The 22,118-nt window shown below is 41.7% G+C and overlaps 2 protein-coding genes across 4 annotated transcripts; one reads left to right on the plus strand and one right to left on the minus strand.

The window, feature by feature from the left end:
- The first annotated feature begins 229 nt into the window (after window positions 1-229).
- On the plus strand, window positions 230-6,985 carry ech1 (enoyl CoA hydratase 1, peroxisomal). Of its 3 annotated transcripts, XM_042413553.1 has the most exons (11): window positions 230-356; window positions 453-546; window positions 2,201-2,369; window positions 2,738-2,826; window positions 2,905-3,029; window positions 3,149-3,197; window positions 4,270-4,334; window positions 4,549-4,619; window positions 4,724-4,795; window positions 6,350-6,500; window positions 6,612-6,985. In XM_042413553.1, exons 2-11 carry the CDS (start codon window positions 510-512, stop codon window positions 6,714-6,716), a joined length of 933 nt encoding a protein of 310 aa, XP_042269487.1. In that variant the 5' UTR covers window positions 230-356; window positions 453-509; the 3' UTR covers window positions 6,717-6,985. The 3 variants fall into 3 exon arrangements, with proteins under 3 accessions (XP_042269487.1, XP_042269489.1, XP_042269488.1); XM_042413555.1 differs by lacking the exon at window positions 453-546 and having other exon boundaries at window positions 232-356; XM_042413554.1 differs by lacking the exons at window positions 230-356; window positions 453-546 and adding an exon at window positions 700-877.
- A 428-nt stretch (window positions 6,986-7,413) lies between these two features.
- cep295 (centrosomal protein 295) lies at window positions 7,414-22,049 on the minus strand. The gene is made up of 29 exons (XM_042413552.1): window positions 21,675-22,049; window positions 20,495-20,695; window positions 20,169-20,293; window positions 19,985-20,078; window positions 19,454-19,567; window positions 19,222-19,362; window positions 18,886-19,069; window positions 18,440-18,619; window positions 17,361-17,597; window positions 16,950-17,047; window positions 15,957-16,154; window positions 15,677-15,753; window positions 14,718-15,564; window positions 14,260-14,443; window positions 13,887-14,075; window positions 13,567-13,803; window positions 13,339-13,436; window positions 12,145-12,241; window positions 11,786-12,010; window positions 11,389-11,537; window positions 10,820-11,270; window positions 10,412-10,591; window positions 9,638-10,191; window positions 9,339-9,506; window positions 9,147-9,216; window positions 8,575-8,931; window positions 7,998-8,094; window positions 7,664-7,763; window positions 7,414-7,544 (listed from the first exon to the last, which is right to left on the minus strand). The coding sequence occupies exons 1-29, from the start codon at window positions 21,771-21,773 to the stop codon at window positions 7,506-7,508; spliced, it is 5,790 nt and encodes a 1,929-aa protein (XP_042269486.1). The 5' UTR covers window positions 21,774-22,049; the 3' UTR covers window positions 7,414-7,505.
- Between the last annotated feature and the right edge of the window lie 69 nt (window positions 22,050-22,118).

Raw genomic sequence — 22,118 nt, forward strand, 5'->3', positions numbered from 1 at the left:
ACCTCTTATTCATTCATTTACTCAATAAAGTTTCAAAAAAAAAAAAAAACTGCCTTATGCTACCGTGACCGATATTTTTTTCCTAGGATGGCGAAGTCACGACCCGCCCTACTCTGTCTCTGATTGGCTTACCCTGACATTCTTACCCTAACCCCAACCAATCTCACTCCTCACGCCTAAATCCAACCAATGAAGGCAACGAGTTCTAGCCAATCAGAAGCAGAGTAGGGCAGGTCGTGTCTTCGCCATCCTAGAAATTAAAATATGGCGGCCCGTAAACATGTAGAGCAGCTGCGAGTCCAAACATAGTTATATCAGCTGCAGCGCCCACAGCAAGGAAGTATTTACTTACCCAAGTAAGTATTTACTTACTTATTTACTTAATTTAGTAAAGTGATATGAAGGAGGACAACACACAGTACTAGAAAACTCGAAATACTTTATACATTTAGGAGTCCGGACTCGAGTACACTGAGACCAGTCAAACAGAGTCCAACGTTCAAAGGGCGATGCTGTCTGTCATTGTCAGGTCAGCTCTCACTAAATGTAAGTGACATCGTTTTGTGTGTTCATTAGCTGTTAGTCGTGTTGTTAATGGAAACGTATTAACCTCACAGTGGGTTGAAAGGCATCTCAAACATGTGAGTGACAATGTTTTGTGTGTTCATTAACTCCAGCTATTCGTCGTGTTATCAGGGTAAAATGTAATAACTACATAGTGAATTGAAAGGCATCTTAAACATGTTTGAGAAACTTTTGAAAATGTCTCCAAGCTCAGAAAGTGATGGATAAGATCAGGGACCCCGTCACCTCGCACAGGGGCTCACATCAGGACCCTGTGTAGCCTCTCTTTGAGGAAGATGATGGATGAAGAAAGGCAAGAAAACGTATTAACTTCATGGTGCACCTGATGTGAGATACATACACATGTTTGTCACGTCGTTAAGCGTGTACTTTGTAGATAAATGTTAATGAAACAGAAGTAAACAAAAGCTTTGAATGGCTATGTAGGTGAAAGGTCACTAGAGCAACATTAGCATTTTATGCAACATGCAAGGTTGTGTTGTCGAGCTCTCTAGATCCGCAACTAACAATTACTTTCATTAACAAATAAAATGCTGATTATTTTTATTGTTTAATTGTTTAATCGTTGCCCATAAAATGTCTGAAAACTGTGAAAAACGCTCCAAAAGCCCAACTTGATGTCATTCAATTGCTTGTTTTCCCAACAAAACCAGTTAATATTTAGTTTATTATCACACAAGACAAAGAAAAGCAGCAAATCCTCACAATTGAGAAGCCAGAAATAGTTTTTGCTCTACAAATAATTAACATCTCTACTACAGTGAATGAAATCCTTCCTCCTCTTGTCCTGTGTGACACTTCACTACACTAACTTAAATATATGTATTTTAATTAGAACTGGGCGATATGGACAAAATCAAATATTGCAATATTTTTGACCAACTACCTCGATATCAGTATTGTGACAGTATTGTAGGGATGACTGTTGGTGCTTTCAAAAAATATTTACACAATGAGATTTTTGATAAATAATCATCAGTAATGTGAATATATTGACTATGTGTGTAAAAGCAAATAATAAAGCAGCTATAATTGTCTGAAAATTACATCACGTTACTGTAATACAGCCTTTAAAATCATAAAAAGACGACACTTATGCCATATCATATTACGATATCCAAAATCTAAGATGATATCTAGTCTCATATCATGATATCGATACAATATTGATATATTGCCCTACGCTAATTTTAATATTGTGTTTCAGGATTGTGTAGTTTCATTGCAGTGCATCATAAAATACCTGGATCAAGGTTATAAATAACAATCTGTGAATTGTTTGATTACTTGATGTTGTGACATCTTGATGATGTGACATTTTCAGATGTCTTGTTTTATCCAACCAACAGTTAAAAAACCTAAAGACAGTCAGTCATCAGTTCCTCATGATTTGCTATTTCTGTTGAAAAAAGTACCTGAACTGATTAATTTATGATCAAAACAGTTTGCAATTAGTTGTTTGACGATTTTCTGACCTCATTTATCCTTCATTTCTCTATGTTCTTCTTCTATTCTAAACATTGCACTTCTTACTGTTGATCTCTTGCATTTCATCCTGTTGTCTCTGGATGAACTCATTCTGTTGTTTTATATCAGTCTGTCTTTTCTCTCTCAGACAGGGGGTTGAGGCTCCCCTGCCAGGCTGCGGTCAGGGCCATGTCGTCCTCAGGTGGCCCCACCCCTCCTTACACCACGCTGGCCATCAGTCATCCAGCAGAGTCTGTCACACATGTCGAGCTTCACCGACCTGAGAAACGCAACGCCATGAACAAAGCTTTCTGGAGGCAGGAATCTGTTTTTTTTTCAGCCATTTAAATTGACATGCAATCATTGGTCCTAGCCATCAAAAACATACAGAACAAACAAATTAACTTGGCTGTGATTTACATACAGTGCTGACCTGTTTAAAGGACGGGTTCACAATTTTCAATGTGTCTTTAAACAACAGTCAGGTGTGTGAACAGTGAAAGAGGTTTTCCTCGCTGTAATGATTCCTTCTGTTCATACTGGCTATTAAAAGAAATCCACAGTGTGTCCACACAGTCATTTAAAAGTTGATGTGAAGCTTATATGAGGCTTCAGCAGTCTGAGTTAGTCATATCAAGTGGATATCTGCCAACACTGATAGAAACTTTTGTGTTTTCTCTCCCAGTGAGATGGTAGAGTGCTTTAATGAGATTGCTGGAGACCCAGACTGCAGAGTGGTGGTGGTCTCTGGAGCAGGGAAGATCTTCACAGCTGGTGGGTGTCAGACGTTTTTTTAAATGAAACAGTTTTCTCAGTAGAGTTGTTTTCATCGTGTGCCGTGTGACTGTCCAGGTATTGACCTGATGGACATGGCCAGCGAAGTCCTCCAGCCGCAGGGCGACGACACGGCGAGAATTTCCTGGAACCTTAAAAAAACAATCACCAAGTACCAAGAGACGTTCTCCGTCATAGAGAAGGTCAGACCTGAAGAGTGTTTATCACACAGACGTGATTATATATCTTGACAGTAATGAAAACACTGTGTTGTCAGTGTGTTTTCTTGTGAAATTATAGATTTATTGTTTTCTTCCTGTAGTGTCCAAAGCCTGTTGTGGTGGCCGTCCATGGAGCCTGTGTTGGAGGAGGTAGGATATCAACATCACCATCATCATCATCATCATCATCACATTATTATAGTGCAACCATAAGGTCATATTTTAAATTAGGGGACCAGGGGCCAGATGTATAAACAAGGCCATTTCCCACATAAACTGGTATTTATAAAAACAAAATGTGCAGTGAGGATGTGCGCTCCTCACGCAGACTTAAGACCAGACGTACACACGTTTTTTCCAGAGCTGTAGGTTTATGATAAGATGAAGATGAAGATGAAGATGGAAAAATAAGGAAGAGACGGAATCTAAAACATTGTTTAAGATAATTACCAACTGCACTGATTGTGGGATTTTTATACGTTTTTACACAGCGATCTGTAAAATGCCAATCAAAGGTGCATCTACAAACTTAATATTGATTCATTAGTTTTATGTGATAAATTTTATCATTATTTTAATTAAAATCATTTCACTGTTAATATTCTCTTTTTTTTAATCCTTAATTGGGGCCCAAACCAACAAAAAAGTCTACAAACTAACCATTGATTACATTTCTGACGTCCATGTGATGAATTAATGATATAGACGGTATAAAAAGCTGCACAGCTGCGCCTAATAACAGCTGTTCTGGCTGTTGGAGAATCTCCCTGACACGACACAATCATCAAAACTGTAGTTCTGTACTTCCTCTTTCCCGTCTGTTTCATTAACAGCTGTACAGAGCTGGCGGCAAATTGATATGAAAACAGGTGGTTCAATGTGTCTTCATCCATTTATGGTTGATTGTCGGAGTGGAAATGAGGCTCGTGCACGTGCGGATAGTTCCACAATGACTGAGATTTATAAAACCTTGCGTACACACAGCTTTATATATCAATGTATGCACACAGTTTTAGTCCTGAATCTACAGTTCTGTGCATCTGGCTCCTGGGTGATACTGGTTGAGGTCGTCTGCAGAAACATTGTTTGTATGGAAACGTCGGCTGCTCTTTCATACAGGAGATGTTAAGTCTTGCTCTTCGCTGCAGTTTGTAATCACTCGATGTTACAGTTGATGTTGAAAAGCTTCAGTAAGTTGACTCACTGTTGTTCTCTGTGGAAGGTGTCGACCTGATCACAGCCTGTGACATTCGTCTGTGCACCCAAGACGCCTGGTTCCAGGTTAAGGTACGTACACACCAACAGTCATGCAAGTGTGGTGAGGAAGGTCAAACAGGTAAAAACAATAATATAAAGCATGAATAAACACATTTTATAGGAACAATCAGAGTAGACTTGATTTGGGAAAAGTGCTTTATTAAAGGATACAGGTGAAACAAATCATGCAGGTCACTGATGATGTCATATGTGATGTCACCACAGTCTCAATCTGTCTTTACAGGAAGTCGATATCGGACTGGCAGCAGATGTTGGAACCCTCCAGAGACTTCCTAAAGTCATCGGCAGCCGCAGGTAAACAGACTGTTTTACTAAAGCACTGAAGGACTGGAGGTGAGATTTAATCTTCTGTTTACCGTCTGTGTCGTCATGGAGATTAATGCTCCTGTTTTCTCCAGCCTGGTGAACGAGCTGGCTCTGACCGCCAGGAAGATGTATGCAGACGAGGCCAAGAGCAGCGGACTAGTCAGGTAAATATAACCTGTGTCTCTTTGTTGTCAGTCATATTTATAGTATGTGACATTTATTATGGTCATTTTCTTTGATTAATTAGTGTTGTTTGTACTGGACCTGGGATAAAGTTGTTGGCCAGTTTTAATTTAATACTTTTTATTAATTAATATTGCTGAATTGATCAACTCAGCAACACTGGAATTGATGCAGTTTCAAGGCTCATAGTCTTTGTAATGGATCACATGTAGGAAAATGTTGTTTTATTTATTTCTGTAGCTAGAGGGGTCGACGTGGGGCCTGTACCATGGAGCGAGATTAGCTGGCTCATGTTTAACTGGTGTAGATCACCATGGTAACCTGCCCTGCACGGCTAACCAGATCCAGAGCAGGTTTAAATCAAAACCTGTCAGCAGCCCATCTAATAACCAACCAGCCCACTGGAACAAGTGATTCATTATTCTAACAGGATCCTGACAAAAATTCTGAGTTTACATGAAAGTAACGAGCAATAGAGACATTTTTACAGAACAGTAGAATCACTTTGCCATGATAATTATGTCAGAGATTAAAAAAAAAAAAGAAAACATTTGTCCACTCAGGGTTTAAAACAAGGCTTCTCACAGAAACAGTTTATTGTATTAACAACCTAATCAATAGTCATTATATTCAAGTTTTTTATTCCAGACAAGATTTCTTTGGTATTACACAGTTTTTACTCTCTTTCCATCACAGCAGCTCAGGATAACATGAGTTGAACACTGGAAATAAAGTATAGCCACTAAAGAAAAAATAAATGCACACAGTATTTATTAGCTCAGTAAATTATAAATGAAACATATCAGTCAGATTGAATTTATCAAGTATTTGTTTCATCTTCTGCAGCCTTTGGTTTAGCAGCAAAAACAGCTTTAATTTACTTTTAACCATTTTTATTTATCGTTTGTCACATTACAGCACAAAGCACCTTAATGTCACAGCAGGAAGTAGATTACCTTACCTTTTAGTATTTGGATATCACTCCTAGTGTTTCTTTTATTTGATTATGTGATCACTATATATTGTGTTTGTCACCTTGCTGTTCACTCATGGTTTCACTGATGTTGCATGTGATCAGCTTGTAATTAACTCGTTTGCCTCCCTCCATGAATGTTAATAGCTTGATAGGAAAACCCAGAGTTAACTGAGCCAGTTGATAACTGGTCTTGTGGTACTGGTTAACCAGCATCACCAGTGTTAAGCTCAGTGAACTCAAGTAGTTGAACCTGCTCTGTGATACAGCTGCCTGCTGTTTGCAGCTAAAAACAAGAAAAGTTAAAGGTTTCTTCTCATATCAAAGCCATTAACGATGTAAAACTATATAAATAATATGAAATCATCAATTCACAGAGTGTTTTTCCTCAGAGTTACACTGTTGATCTGTTATCTGGATTTTATAATGAGCAGTGAGTCTGTTGACAAGACAGAATTTTGATCAAAAAAATAATAAAGCATTACTTTGTGATAGACAGGACTGCAAGTTCAAAGAGCATTAAGTCTGACATTTTGAAATCCTTCACATCTTTCCTCTCCAGCCGAGTGTTTGCAGATAAGGAGGCTTTGATGGCCGGAGCTCTGGAGATGGCCGAGGAGATCGCCGGTCGCAGCCCTGTAGCCGTGCAGGGAACCAAAATCAACCTCATCTACTCCAGAGACCACAGTGTAACAGAGGGACTCGACTACATGGTAACAACCTTTAAAGATTCCTCTGAGCATGTTTTGTCAGCATCACCCTGCTTCAGTTATGCAATTTGTCAACTCTGAGCTTTTTTACTACCTTGTTGATCCTTTTTACAGGCCACGTGGAACATGAGCATGCTTCAGACTCAAGACGTGATGAAATCAGCTCAGGCCTCCATGGAGAAGAAGAGTCCCAAGACGATAACTTTCTCCAAACTCTAAAACCTCACTGAGGCAAAAGCTGCTGTTTAATCCTCCAATGTGGCCTTTTCGTGGGAAAGGGGAACCGCATCATGTGACTTTGTTTTTCTACACTGAGCTTCTAAACACCAAAACTTAACAAAGTGTGACCATTTGTGGATGATATAATCCAAAGATCTAATATTGTTTTGGGTGGAAATGCCTCAGAAACATCTTGTGATAACGGGAAACTTAACTTTAACCTTCTAAACTAAAAGGAAATAAAAAGTCGTCCATGTGTGGAATCAGAATCATGCTGTAACTTTGTTCAGATTAACGTCTTTGCACAGTTGACTGATGATCCCTTATGAACTGTATTATATCAGAATTGAATGCCAGTAACAGATTTGTCTGAATGTGTTTTATACTCAGTGGCTTCATAAATAGTGTTTTGGCAGCAGGAATGGACTTATCTTAGAAGAAATCTTAGAAAAGAAGATGATCCAAATCTAAACTCATCTTACTTGCTGTATCCTTCAGTGTAGAACATTGTGTTTAGCTCATTGTTGTTAATTTTACAATATCTGTAAATTACTTGAATGTTTTTATCCATCAAACTCATCTGAATGTTGTAACTGATTTAAAATATCTTGATTTGGCAACATTTTGCCACCAGATACTTGTGAAGCCACAGGAAGAGATATAATTCAGTCAGAAAAACTTTTGTGCAACAAGTAGCTTCAAATAACTTAATGCTTTATTGACAATTCTACAAATTAACTTAAATTTACAAAAAGTTAAAAAAAACTACAACACATTCAAAGTCGACCGCTACCGAGTCTGCTTGGCACGAAGCTTCTGTAAGGTTTTCTGTGAAAAGAAAAATATTCTTGTATCAACTCAAACTCAGTTCAGGTAGATAGTTTGGTGCAATCTGATTTTAATACGCATAAAATTTTCTCAAAACATTCATGATTCGAGTGTTTTACCTGGTGGAATTCTTTGGCCTTCAGTCGGTTTTTGGCGTAAGCTTCCTGTCTGCTGCGGACCTCTTTCTGATGCTTCACCTCCTCCAGCTGCTCATACAGTCTGCAGAAACACATGAACACAAGCACATTATGTCATTTAGATTTAGGACAAGTATTAACATATTAGGTCTAATCCCTTAAAAAATTATAAGTAAAAAATATGGCTGGATTTTGTTTGGAAATGGGTTAAAAACATTTAGATCTACATCTTTCTTGGTGTATTGTAGTAAGATAAGCAGTATTTACCCCCAGTTGACATTGTAGAGGTTAAAAGTTTATAATATTCTAGCAGTACCTCTGAGTTCTCTTGTGCATCTCAGACACATCCCGTCTCCTTTGCTCAGGTGTGCAGATCTTCACTTCATCCACGTTTTTCAGCCTAGAATCACTCACTGATGGAGAAACAGGAGAAACTGTTAAAGTTGGTACAATTGCTGAGGCAGTGATTTATAGCTGACCTTTAAATGAAACTTAGCAGGTTCTTATTTTGCTCAAGAAAAAGGCTTATCACACCCAGTACAGTGCAGAGCCTCCCACACCTCAAAAAAATCTGTTTTTAAACTGATAGAGCTCACAGAGATATTACTTGAACACAAATCACTGACTGGTTTGTTAATGAATAGTAGCACAAAAGATTTAAGGACAGGGAGGTGATTGGCTGCGTTTTGACACACGCCGTTTATTCTTAGAAACCTCCATTGTTCTCACCTTATGTGCTGTTACAAATCTTAAAAATTCCATCATGTAAACTAAGCTAAGGGCTCTAACTTCTCACACACACACACACACACACACGATACAAATAGTGTTTGTGTTGCTGTAAGTGATTTGGATCAAATGGTATGATATGGTATGGTATAAAGTTAAGATACCTGGAGGGTGAAGTTGAGGCTTTTTCTGCTTGATGAAGCCGGATTTCTCAACAGTTTCATCTCCAGCCTGCTCAGCCTTTCCTCCCTTTGACTTGGTGTTAGTCTCAAGGTTCTTCTTAAGGTCTTGAGGTTCTGACTTCGTCTTGGCCTTACAGGTGACCGGTGGAGACTCCTTAGCTTTAGACTGCTCTCCGGTTTCAGCGGGAGCTTGGATCTCGCGTTGAGTCTTGAGAAGAGCCCCTTTGGCCTTGATTTCCTCCACCCTGCGAGATGATCTCTGGAGAAGAGCGCTGCGCTTCTTCTGGTGGACCTCCTGCTGGTCTCTGCTTGGACCCCACTGAAACTCCAGGAGCATCGCTGTATGTAGGGAAGGACAACAAGGCTCAAAAGATGCCAAAAATTTGAGATACTGTATATTTCTGTATATTCTTTTGTGTTCCTGATCACATCTATATTTAAAAATCAGGCGCAGGTTTCCCCACAGTTCAGCAGTGACAGCCATACAGCACTACACACAGGCTCAAGACACATGTATCATCTGTTTAATACATTTAGTCTAGTTGTGATTTTACCTGGATGTGTTTGGTCTTTGTCCTCTTTTAAAGCAGCTGGAGTCTCCTCTGTTAAAGTGGTTTCTGGCTCCTAGAAGACAAGATTTGATGTCAGAGATCAGAGAGACGACGACTACAGCTGAAGTCAAGTCAAAAAGTCAACAACACGTATAGACCGTCACTTGTAGCACATTTCCATAACTGGACAGTCACCTCTGTCTCTCGGCCCGTCTGCTCCTCCTCCCTCGACTCCTCTACGTGTTTGTCTTCCCACGTTCCCTCGTCCTCAGAGACGGTTGTGTCTTTGTCCAGTGTGGTGTCTGTCATGCTCAGTAGTGTTATCTCTGACTGCTCCAGGATCCCCTTCTTACTGGCAGCTTCCTGATTGACAAGGTGTAAAAAAACAGAAAACAGTAAATTCCACAAATAATCGGTGACCTTCTATTCTATAAGTGAAATGTTGCATAAATAAAATATGCTTTTGAAACTTTAACAATAAAACATAATTGTACCAATATCTTATCTGAGAGAGGAACATCATTCTTCAGGTTTGAACTCTGCTCAGACTTCAGTTCTCGTGCATGGAGGTCACCAAACAGGACTGAATCTTCGTGCCTTTCAGAAAGGCAGTTTCTGTCTGCCTCTCCTCCCTCTGGCTGCGGCATGTTGAGCGTAGGTGTTGAATCACACACTGTTAAATTAGACAGACTCTGAGCCGTTAGCTCCACATCCTGAGCAGTGGGAGACATCACGAGGACAGATTCATGGGGGTGGCACTGGGAGGTGACGAGCTGGGAGAAGGATTCGTGTAAGGCGGTGGATGTTGTCCTGTGCGGCTCCTCTGTTCTAAGGCACTCAGGTGACGGTTCAGACTCAACCGAAGGATTAGTGCGAGTTTCAAAGTCTTCGGAGTGAGTGGAAACGCTGTGCTCCCCGCTCGGTGGCTGTCGTTCAGGAGAGCTTGGCGCGTCGTGTTGTGGCTGGTGAAAGATCATTGAAGGGTCCACCGTTTCATTGTGCGTGACCTCAGCCAGGAGCGAGTGAAATGAGTCAGAGCCTTGAAACACTAAAAAAAAAGACAATTAGGTTTCTAACTAGTAAGACAAATACATGCAAGATAGCTGGCTCAAAAAAACAAATCACTGTAAATATGACTGTACCAACATGCTTGACACATCTTCAGCTTCCCTACTACAAGCTGAGACTTTAGATAAACTGTACACATTGTGCATATGATAATATATTCCCTCTAGTAAACCAACATAAGATCTTGGGTAATGTATCACCTTCAGTGCTCTCTGGGCCCAGTTCCATTGGACTGGTCTGGTTCTGCTGTGTCTGGTACTGTGGATGTGGAGTCACATCTGGAACAGAAGCGCTGTGTGATGAGGCGTCAGGAGGCAGCGTTGGGTATGAAGGTACGCTGGCATCGGTCGAGACACCGAGATCCACACAGGTTCTTTCACCTGCAAACAGAAGATGAGATGATAAGTCTCGGAAAAACAGACAAGTGTGTCAAACCTGAGCATAAATGGACAAATAGACACTTTGTGATAACTCTCACATGTATTACGTATGCTGAAATAAACTGGCAGTGCAGGAGAGTTTACTACACTGAGTTCACTTATTTCTCCTCAAGTTAATCACTGTTTTGTCAACTATTAATTTAGAAGGTCACACAACCCTTCTTTTACCTGAACTTCCACTCTGCTGGCCCGTAGTCTCATCCAGCTCCCCAACCAGCGGTCTCATCCGGCTCTCCTCCGCACCCTCGTCCAACCAGGTGGTCGACTGCTCCGCCTCCATCTGAGCAATCAGTTCACCCGCATAAAAGTCCTGCCCGCCGCTCAGCCAATGAGAGCTTGATGGATGGGAGAGTCGACCGATCATACGACTCAGAGTGGAATCCCATCCACCTTGATCCGCGCTCGCTGAAGCCGGCGGACCTGGAAACTGACCGATCATGGATGAGTGAGCCGACGGTTGACTGATCAGTTGCTCCATGGTTGACTCTCTCGGATCAGCAGCGAGGCAGGACGACTGATCTGCTGGCCGGCCAATCAGAGGTCTGAAAGAGTCCTCAGCCAGTGACGGATCCTCGCCTGAGAAGTGCTCCAGGATCGGATTGACTGTATTATCCCATTCCTGTAGGAAAAACAAAAACAAGGTTACCACAATAAAAACTCCAGTATCACTTATTAGAACCAATAAAAACTTTAGAACATAATTCTCAAAAGATCAGACTGGATTGTGAGTCACTGACCGGGCCGCTCCTCTCTGCCCCTGCTGCATCTGAAGGAAGAGACTGATGACCTGTAGATCTTTCATCCTCTCGTCTCCTCTCAGACACTTGAAGCAAAGACTGCTGGGAGACTGAAGAGCTAGGCTCCTCCACAAACGAGCCTTCACTGTCTGAAAATGAAAAAAAGAGGAAATAAGACATTATATTAACTTTAAAGTCAGTCCTCTGGTTTAAAATACATACATATATAAACAGTTTTGCCTTCAGACGTGGTGTACAAACTAGTTTGCTTCAAGTATAACTGGGCCTGCTCCATCCCAACTTCTAGAAAAGGTGCAATCAATCTTCTTATCACATAACTATTAAGATAACAAGAGGTTCTTCTTAGTGAGTGATAATGTGAGCAGTATGTGTATACCTGCGGTTTTCCCAGCGGTGCTGAGGGAGATGTTTAGCTCCCTTGTGTATCTGTCAATGATGCGCTGGATGCTGCTGTCATTAAACACAGATTCTACAGTCAGAGCAGGACGGCCTGCAGCTGAGCTGTCTTTAATACAGGAGCTTTGACCGGATGGAGAGGAGACGTCGAGTAAATGTGCTTCTCCTCCTTCTTCTACACAACGTCTGTGGTGCGGAGATTCATCTGATGAAGCAGGAGAACAAGAAGAGGTGAACAGATTTAGATGAAGTTAGTACATAAAGTATGAGTCCTGATCAGATTCAGATGCAAATCAGATTCTCCATTTAATAATGAAGAGTCAGTGAACTGTTACTCACCAGTGTTTAAGTTTTGTTCAGGATCGGTGGTGATGTAGCTGCCAGTGGAGATGGTGGTGGAGGAGAGGCAGTCAGAATCAGGAGGCCTATGTGCAGACTGACACACGACGAGATAATCATAACATAAACTCATACTCACACAGTTGACACACACACACACTTTCAAGTCATAGCTACAATATGTCCGGCTTCTAGCTACAGTGCATCTCAGATCTTTGCCTTAAAGCAGAATGAAGTTGGAGTCTCTCAGGCACAGACCTCCTGGTCCATCAGGAGTCTGAATGAAAAACACACACTGGTGTTTTTTTTAAAAAAAAAGGTCTGTATGAGAAATATAAGCTGACAAAACTGAAGTCCCCCCCTTCTATTGACTGCTTTTATTTTAAATTACTCATACTGTCACTTTTTGGTAAATATTTGGAATCTGTGCAGAAATTAAGTTTAATTTTGTATTTGGTTTATGATGATATGGACACACAGACACAGACTCACTGAGCTCAGTTCAAGTGTAGAAACCTTCATGAAACGTATTTTGATAAAATACACTTCAGGTACAGTAATTTCACATCATCGCTCAGTATGCAGAAAAACATTCACACACACACACAAGAACTTGCACTCCACACATACAAATTCACTCCACACAGACAGACAAGCAAGAGACACACACACACACACACACACACACACACACACACACACACACACACACACACACACACACACACACACACACACAAAAGAGAGACAGACATAAGAAAAGCTTCTCAAGCATAATCATAGGCTGGGGCAGATACTGCCCAAGTGCTCAGATTTGGCTAATTTTCATCATTGATCCACAACATGTGAACCTCAGAGGATATAAAATAAGCAAAACCTTGTGTCAATATACGATGAAATTCATGTCACCCGTCTGTCTTGAAAAATTTCAGAGTACCATTATCACTGCTGTCTGTATAAGCTAAAAGCATCATTCCAACTGCACAAGAGAAAACAACTATTAAAGTTTCAACATAACAAAAAAAAAAAAAAAAACGATCAGACAGATGCTCCTTTCACAGCATATTGACCAGACGGTTCCTTCCCTTGTAACTTTCTAATCAGCCTCTGGTGCAAAAGTTTGCCACAAGACTGATACACTGGGAAGGAAAGAGCGCATAATAAGTTTTGTACATCTTTAACTGGCCTGGTTACCTCTGTGAAGGATCTGTAGCTTGTGATTCCAGGACCTGAGTAATCAGCTCCTCTCCCAGAGTCAGAGGAAATCGGTGAGATGATTCTCCGGAATGAATCTGGAAAACAATATTTCAACTGAGTGGAAATATCTTAATTTTCACCCTTCTTATCTTTATATAAAAGAACAACCATTTTCTTCCCATCAGCATTCTTCATCTCACTCCTCTTCAGTTTCCCTCTACATACCAGACTCAGAGGACTCTGGAGATGTTCCTGCCCCCGTCAGCAGCCTCTCTCTCCAGATGAGATGGCTGGATCTTCTTGAGCTTGTCCCGGAGCCGGTTGGTCTTTCAGCAGCCTGGTGCTCGCTGCTGGACACAGAGGGTGTCTGCAAAGTCCTGTCAGAGGCCACAGACGATTCAGATTCCTCCTGCAGAACCCAGTCTGCAGCGTGTGTCAGCGCCTTCACACCATCTTCCGGGCCTGTAGAGGAGAAACATCAACAATCCAATCAGCTGATATTCCTCTAACTAGTTGAGGCATGTTTCTGGGGCTGAGCTGCTGACCTGTGACTTGGCTGATGTTGACTGGGGTCTCCACCTCTTGAATAGCACTGAGCTCATGTTGTTCAGTCACCTCCATGATGCCGAGCCTGACGTGGGTCACCGGGGGCTTTGCTGCTCGAGGAGGAGGGAGGAGGAGTCCTGAAGGGAGGACTGAGGTTGGGGCAGGAACACTGCTCTGGGTGATGGGATCTTAATGGAAATTTAAAAAAAGAAAAATGTACTCAATAGTGACTTTATAGTGTATGCCATTTATTGTTTATGTTTATGAACTAGAGTGTATCTGGAAATGCGTAAATCCATCCAGTTAATTATGATAACTAGCAGCGAAAGAAGCCGCAGGAAGCAAATATCTGCAATCTCACATGTCAGTTACCTGTCTCATCCCTGCTAGATGGCTGTTGTTGAGGGGAACCATCTCTCTCCTCATGGTTTTCAAGGTGTGACAGAGTTCCTCCGTTAGACTCCTCTATAGCTCTGAGCAGGGATGCAAGTAACTTGATGCGGGTCTGACCGATGTCCTCTGAAGCCAACACTTCACTGGCAACCTCTGGAGTCGGCTGCAGGAGAGAAAATACAACAGGGAGAGATGATTTTACCCATGTGTTGAAACATTTCAATAAGGGCACTTCAACATACTTGCAATCAAGGAGGCTCAAACATGTCAGCTAGGGGATGATCTTTCCAATTAAACAATGGGACATTTACAGGGATGAAGATTAATTTGCATTGTTCCTATAAAAACTACTCCTGCTGTTGTATCTTTACTTTTACATAAGACTAAATCCAAACTACTGTACCGTAAAGACCACAACATTAAAATTCCCGACTCACTTGTGCATCAGCACTTATCAGAGCCTCCAACGCCTCCCTTTGTCGCCTCATCTGCTCCATCTCCACTTCCTGTCTTTGCCACTGCTCTTCCTGTCTCTGCCGCTCCCTTTCTTGTTGCCTCTGCTGCAGCGCCACCGCCTCCCTCTGCTCCAGCACCTGTCTCTGGATCTCCCGAAGCTCTCGTCTCTGACTCTCCACGTCGTCCTCTCTCAGGGACCCAGTCTGCAGGGCGCCATGCAGTAAAGTCCCAGTGTTCACTCTTGTTTGGCCTGAACTCAGAGGGGCATCATCTGAAACGCTCAGGCTAGCAGCTTGGATGGGATCAGAGGCTGGCTGGAGGTGGGTGCTGGTGGTTGAGTGATGTGTTGTGAACATTTTGTAAGGCAGTGGCTCCGAGGTGACAGAGGAAGGTCTCAATCTCTCTGGAAGGTGCTCCGTTACTCTCTCCATTATGCTGCCAGTCAGCCGGGCGGTGACGTCTTGTATCTGGGTCCTGGAAATGTTGGAAATAAATTCCTCTTCATCGGACAACAACCTGGAGTCAACACTGAAACTAGAGCCAGGGAGATACTGATGAGGTGCAGCCATTAAGTCTGACTCTCTTGTGGGAACTTCCACAGGGGTTTGCAGCTTAGCTGGAATGTGTGAAGGCACTGCAGGAGTTGTAGTGAGTTGCAGAGGAGTTGGAAGATGTACACGATGAGTGTTGTGTAGAGGTGGGTGAATGAGGCCTGGAGGCACGACAGCGTGCTGCAACGATGTGGCGGTCATGTTGTAACGTATTCGTAGAGCTCGCTGGTATTCCTCCAGACGCTGCCGAGCCACTTCCACAGACCTCTGGTGAATTCTAAAATAAAAAAGGTGGTCAAAAGTGTAAAACAGTTGAACTTGACGTGACTGTAGTGAAAGTGGCTGGTTAATCAGGAAAAAGGAGTGTTTCCTTCAGGCTTGTAACAAACCTGTTTTGTTCCAGCAGCCGCTGTTGGTATTCTCTGACCCTTCTGGTATGGTCGTCTTCACTAGCAGGAGGCAACAGCTGTAGAGTGAAGAGGTAACAATCATACATCACTGAAGTAGATACAGTACTATGCTGAACACACTTTACATTGGACATGTTAAAAGATGATCCAGCAGTACACCTAAAAATTGGACTTTAACAGGAATATTGAGACACATTTTTTTCTATTCTGATGTCCATTGACATCAAAGTATGAGAGAAGGACGACTGAAATGGTGTACCTCTACATCGTGGGTGACTTCCTGGTCATGGACAGGTACTTCTGGTTGGTTAACAGGCACTTCCTGGGTCACAGCAGCCTTCAGGTCTTCTCTCTCCTGCTGGGCCTCGAGCAGCATCTGCTCCAGTTTGGCCTTTTGTTCCTCGAGCTCCTGGAGCAAGACTATCTGCTGCTGCTTCTGCCTCTCGAGCTCCACTTCCTGGACAAAAGCATTATAAAACAGTCACCACTGCCATCAGATGTTACCGACAAGCTTGATCCTAAATGTGGTTTTCAGCTGAGCTTCAGTGTTGACCTGATTACCTCATGTGAAATAGAGGCATCAGGTGTTTTTAAGATCATGCAATTTGAGACTTTGAGGTTTGACTGAAAAGCAGATGTAGACAAAACATCCTCCAACCGCCATTATGCTCAAATTTGCTTTTCTTTTGATATTTTACAAAACAAAATCCTCCGTCTGTCGGCTCTAAAACAGGAAATCAAGCCACAGTCTGAACTTGTTCAATTCAACAAAGAAGAACAACATGTTCAAACAAAAAAGTTGAGCAGAGGGAAACGTCAAGTCTCCTCTGAAAAAGCATGACCATCGTACACGACACACTCCTGCTTTAGATTGAACTGATTAAGTAATGAGATACACCTGGATCAATCAGTTCTGACCAATCACAGAAACCACATGACACTATCATCAGGCCACCTCTGAACATTAACCATAAACCTGAACATAAAACAGGATTTATTGCAGGGCTGCTGTGTAGGATTGTCAGATAAGTGCAATAAGACAAGCCGCAATATACTGCATAATGATCTCTGTGAGAGGGAGATGAATATTTACAATTTCAGTCTTAATGGTGTACTGCCTGTTTCCAGTAACACAGACTGGTAGCACATACTGCTCCTGTCTACATTTATATTGTCATTCATACTATAGATCAACTGATTTCCTCCTGAGGATCAATAAAGTGTTATCTTATAAATGGGAATCAGGACGAACCCTTTTCTTTCGTTCTTCTTCAAATTCTTGGATTCTGTTGGCGAGAACATCAGGAAGTAGAACATCTGCTGCAGCTGACAGCTCCGTTGTCTCCAAAGCTGGTCGAATTAAATACAAGAAAAACACAAATTATTTATTATCTCACAACAACAAAATATATATTTTCTTACTCAGATGTAAATCAGGAAAACAAAACAGGAATATATGTCAAATTTAACACCAAAAAGTGTGAAAAAAACATAACAGGTGATACTGTAGCTGTAAGGTTGCATCAATTTGGCTGCAAAGTTTTTAAAATAGCTGTAAACATAACATCTTTATACAGCTTTTAAAATTTATACAACAAACAGGAAATCGGGGTAAGAAAAGTCAAAGAGTGCTCTGTGTTGTTGACGTCAGTGAGTGACTTACGTGGTGGTGAGCGGGTGGGCTCAGGGAGCTCGACGGGGGTAGCTTTGTCTCTCTCCTCGCTGGTCAGAGAGCCTGTGTCGATGGTCGTGTCCCGCTCTGGGATCTGATCTGTGATGATGGTCAGTGAATCGGCTGCGGGGACGCGGCCGCCGTGGTTAGTCCACTGGTTCCTCTGGTTCCTGATACGATCCAGGAGCTTCCTCAATGCCCGTCTGGGAGCAGGTCTGGAGGGCTCCGCTGCAAGTCAAGAAAAAACATTGAATGCAGCTCTAGTTTGGTAAACATGAGTTTCAAGAAAATGACACCAAGATTATCCCATTAGACAGTCGGATTGTATTCAGAGATGGCAGCTGTGTGATAGTTAACATAACAACATATCACAGTAAATCCAGATCTGTGTACTGATATTGTGTAAATGCTCAAGAACGGCATTGTGTTTAACCCTCTGGAGTCCAGGTTCATTTTGGCTCATTCATGCAGACTTTCAGTGCATTAATTTCTATCTTTGTTTGGCTTTTAAACTGTCTTTCCCTTCACATGCTTGGTATCCTTTTTTCAGCACAAACTCAGCTCTAAGTGTAACTTAACATTTTGTCAATGTAACTGAAGTTTACAGTATAAAGCTACCAGAAACCCAAATTACAAGGCAATGACACACTCAAAATATTATTATTGAAAGTTGTCAAGGTTGTGAAAAATATAGTTACACTAAAATATATTCTTTCACACATAAAGTGATGTTATCCCAACTTGTTTTTGTGCCTTTTTCAATGAAAGTAAATGTATTCCACTGTCATTGACTTTACATTTATCCCACATCAATGAAATTATTGATAATTTTGCTTTTGAATTCTTTAAAAAACATGTTTTGTGGTTTAAAGACATAAATAAGGAATAATATGAAAGCCCCACATCAACACCTGCATCTGGGTTTTCTCAGCTTGTCTCTACATCATATATAAATAAAGTTATGCTACTATAAATAAAGCAGCTCAGTGTTTTCGCTGTTGAGTAGACTCCAGACAATTAACGAAAACTAACACATTAAGGTTTTATGTGAATCTGGTGCTTCTCTTCACCTTGAGCAGACATTTCCTGCTCAGTGCTTCCTGCTTCTTGCTCAGCGCCCTGTTGTGTGTTTTCTGCTTCCGGTGTGGCGATTTCGTCCAGTGTGACGTCCAGCTCTTGGTCCTGGCTGCCTGTTGACAGAGCTGGCAGAGGCTCAGGTACCAGCTGGACAACTAGGTCACCTTTAACCCCTGGGATCAGACACAGGAGAGGTTTAAAGAGGATCCATTAAAACTGCACTTGTTACTATCTTTCTTCCACCAAAGCATTGAGGCTATATTGCTATTTGAATTGTGGCCATTTTGCAATGTGAAAATACAAGAAAAGTTCAGTACAATGAAGACAGAATGCCACCTTCTGGCTGCTTCAAGACTGATTGCAAGCAAGACATGATAGTCTTTGTAGCCAATTTTTACAAAATTCATTGCTAAATACTGCAGCACTGAACAGTCCTTACTCCTCTCTCCAGTATACATGTCTTCAAAGGCAAACTCCATCTCCCTCTGGAAGTCGTCCCTCATCTCCTGTCTCTTGTAGAGAGGCTGGAAGATCTGAGGAGGCATCTGTGACACCTGCTGTCTCCTCCTCAGCAGGTCTGTCTGCTGCATGTGCTCCAGTTCAACAAGCAAGCGCTCGCGATCCTGAAAGGAGGCCATCAAACACAAAAACAGAAGGTTTGTATTTCACTGGAGGAACATTTATTGTCTTTTTTAGCAGTGAGAGCACATCACATTAAAGCAAATCATCTGCCAGATACAAATGAATGATTTCGGTGTTTATCTGCAAGTTGTACCTGCACGAGCTGCTCCCTCCTCAGAGCTTGTTTCCCCCTGAGACGAGCCTTCTCGAGCTGCTCCTCTCTCTTCCTCTCTTCATCCCTCTGTAAGTCTTGCAGTCTCCTCACCTCCACCTCAGCTCCCTCGTGGGCATTAGGCTGTAGTAACATTTACAGATTATACAACTCTGATAGGAGGAGGGACAAACAAACCGCAGGGTCATGTGCATATAATAACTGGAGAGCTTACCTGCTTTGTGTCTTCCTCTCTGTCCACTGTGGTCTCAGGCATGTGGTAATGCGTGGCAGCAAAGGCGCTCACATCAGATTTCTTTACTACATGTGGCTTCCTGGAGTCGATGTTCTGCTTGAACAAGAAAAGACATGGTTATCTCCATCCATAACCTCAAATGTGCAAATTGGAGAGCTTGTATTTTATTTTGTAAACAGGATCTAATCTGGCCAACGGATGCTCTGAAGGACAGTCCTGGTTAAATCCATTATAGCAGACCATCAGGCCATCCAAGCACATGTAGAGAACGGTAGATATTTGCATGTCCAACACCAAAGGATAACAAATCATACCACTGAATTTACTTGTGGTGTTTACTGAAAAAGCCACTGCATTACTGAACCACTTAACACAAACTTAATTCTCTGACACCTTTAGGACAATTAGCCAGACTGATTCTTACCATAACCTAAAATGTGATCTTGCAAAACCAGCTGGTTTGTTTGACTAACTTAGAACCTATTTATACAACTCAACCCCACAAATCACCTGAATGGGGTTTGCAGGAGGTGGTGGGAGGCTCGCAACCTTTGCTGATCTTTCCTTTTCTGCCTGCAAAGCCTTTCTCCTGGCATTGATGGATCTACAGAAAAACAAAAGGAATGCTCTGTTCATTCTGGTGAAATTCAAACATGTAAACATCTTTCAAGCAAATGTTTGAGATGCTGCTCACCGGTTTTGCCTTTCATGGTCTTTAAGCCTCTGTGATTTGACCTCCTTCAGGGCTTCTCTATAGCGCTGTTCTGCTTTGGAGTGATTTTCCGCCTCCCTCTGAGCTATGGCTGCCATGTCCGGTTCCTTATGGAAATAAATCAAAATTTGATTCACTGTCTCCAAATTCAAATGACATCTTGAACTCTAACGCAACTAACTCAACAGGGACTTAAATGTACTGTGACAGTTTTATTAACAGGTGTATTGTCTTCATTCAGAGACAAAAACCTCAGCTAATGAACACAAGGGACAGCTGCCGTCTTTCTTCTTTTAGATCAATCTTACATTTTCTTTTGCACTTCTGTGTCCCTGGCCAATAAGCTGGAGGCTCTCCTGATATAACCTCTGCAGTGTGTGGAGTTTCTCCCTCTGCTGTCGCTCCCAGTCCTTCCTCAGCTCCTCTTCCAGCTGCTCCATTTCACGCTTTCGTCTCTGCTCAACATCTCGGCGGATCTGCAGCGCGATGTACCGCTGCTGCTCCCGCACCTGTGGGTCAGTCAAAAGCCACCAGGTTAGTGGTTGAGCAATATATACACATACTTAGTCTTAAAATAACAACTGAGTTTGAAGACTATCCAAAAGGGGTGTTTAATAAAGTGTCTCATTTTAAAATGCATGTCCTGAATGTGTCTAACTAATTGAACCAGGATTGAGCTGTTTCATAACACCAAATGAGAGCTTGTGTGACTTTAGCACGGATCACATCAGTTCACAGTACAAAAAACACATGTACACACATGTAAAAGACACAGAGCAGCAAATATTACAAACATGATATGGAGGGTAAAATATTACAGCAAAAACGAAGTAAACCACTGTTATAAACATAGCAGAAAAGAACTTTTGGAGTCATGTCAGACAAAATATCAGCTCACTATGAGGCTACAGCCAATGATCAAAGTTGATGATTGCATTTATTGTAACCGCAGTGCTTCATAAACCCATATGTTGACTGAACAAAAAGAAAGAAGAACACGATAAGTTCAAACCAGGTCAAAATTTAACATGTACTGCAAATTAACTCATGTTCACAGTGCAATAGTAAAGAGATCTGTTGAGAAAACACTGCTATATTTCAGTCTGGCAGGTGTAGAGAAGCTAACTTTAAGAACCTCTCCGGACATGTTTTTAACAAGTTTTATGTATATAAAATACATTTAATTTGTGTCTGATATAGTTTAACATATTTTTGAGTGAGAGAGGGGGACTTTAATATAAAAACTAGCCTAATCAGGACCAGGTCAGACCTATTTAAACCTTCTTTATCAAACGAATTTCCTGAAAACAAGCCTGAGTCACTGAGATCTGGCTTATCTGGTAATCTTGCTTAATGACAATCCCCTCAGGGTTTATTTTGTTGGAGTATTACTGTATTAAGCTGTCAGTTCATCAGAAACCACGGACACGAAGTGAAGCAGAGACACCACTGAAAGGAGCTTTTTCTGCTATTATCACCCGATATTACCTGCTGTATTCGCAGTTTTCTCCTCCTTTCATGTTCTTCTCGTATCAGCTGAGCCTCTTCGTTTGGGCTCAGTCTTAATTTGGCCACTTTTCTCTTCATTTTTCTTCAAATATGCTTGTGGACATTCTCCACAAGACAATCGCAAGTTAGCAACTCCGCTAGCCGTGCTGGTTAATGTTGGCTAGCTTCACTAACATTGCAACTTAAAGTTACACGGACATTTAAAAGAAACATTTAAAACGTAGAGCAAAGGCGAATTCGTATCGCAAGAGCACAGAAAGTGCCGAAAGGAGACTAAATCAGCCCTGGAAGTTGTGTTTACCATCGTAGAGCCATGCCAACCTAAAAAAAGAGTGAACGTTATTGTCCTATACGTCACATCCGGTAGTTTAAACTGCCCGCCCTACCCGTCCGGTGTAATGTCGAAGTCTGTTACCCCTCGAA

This window comes from Thunnus maccoyii, chromosome 6 (genome assembly GCF_910596095.1).
Source record: "Thunnus maccoyii chromosome 6, fThuMac1.1, whole genome shotgun sequence".
Classification (NCBI taxonomy): domain Eukaryota; kingdom Metazoa; phylum Chordata; class Actinopteri; order Scombriformes; family Scombridae; genus Thunnus; species Thunnus maccoyii.

Excerpts from the sequence above, each read along its gene's own strand:
- ech1 (XM_042413553.1), top strand. The coding sequence starts at position 510 with ATGCTGTCTGTCATTGTCAGGTCAGCTCTCACTAAAT. Across the intron at positions 4,335-4,548 it reads ACGCCTGGTTCCAGGTTAAG|GAAGTCGATATCGGACTGGC; the intron begins GTACGTACACAC and ends CTGTCTTTACAG. Across the intron at positions 6,501-6,611 it reads CAGAGGGACTCGACTACATG|GCCACGTGGAACATGAGCAT; the intron begins GTAACAACCTTT and ends TCCTTTTTACAG.
- cep295 (XM_042413552.1), bottom strand. The coding sequence starts at position 21,773 with ATGAAGAGAAAAGTGGCCAAATTAAGACTGAGCCCAAACGAAGAGGCT. Across the intron at positions 16,155-16,949 it reads AAGAAGAACGAAAGAAAAGG|GAAGTGGAGCTCGAGAGGCA; the intron begins GTTCGTCCTGAT and ends GCTTTTGTCCAG. Across the intron at positions 14,076-14,259 it reads ATCTAGCAGGGATGAGACAG|ATCCCATCACCCAGAGCAGT; the intron begins GTAACTGACATG and ends ATTTCCATTAAG.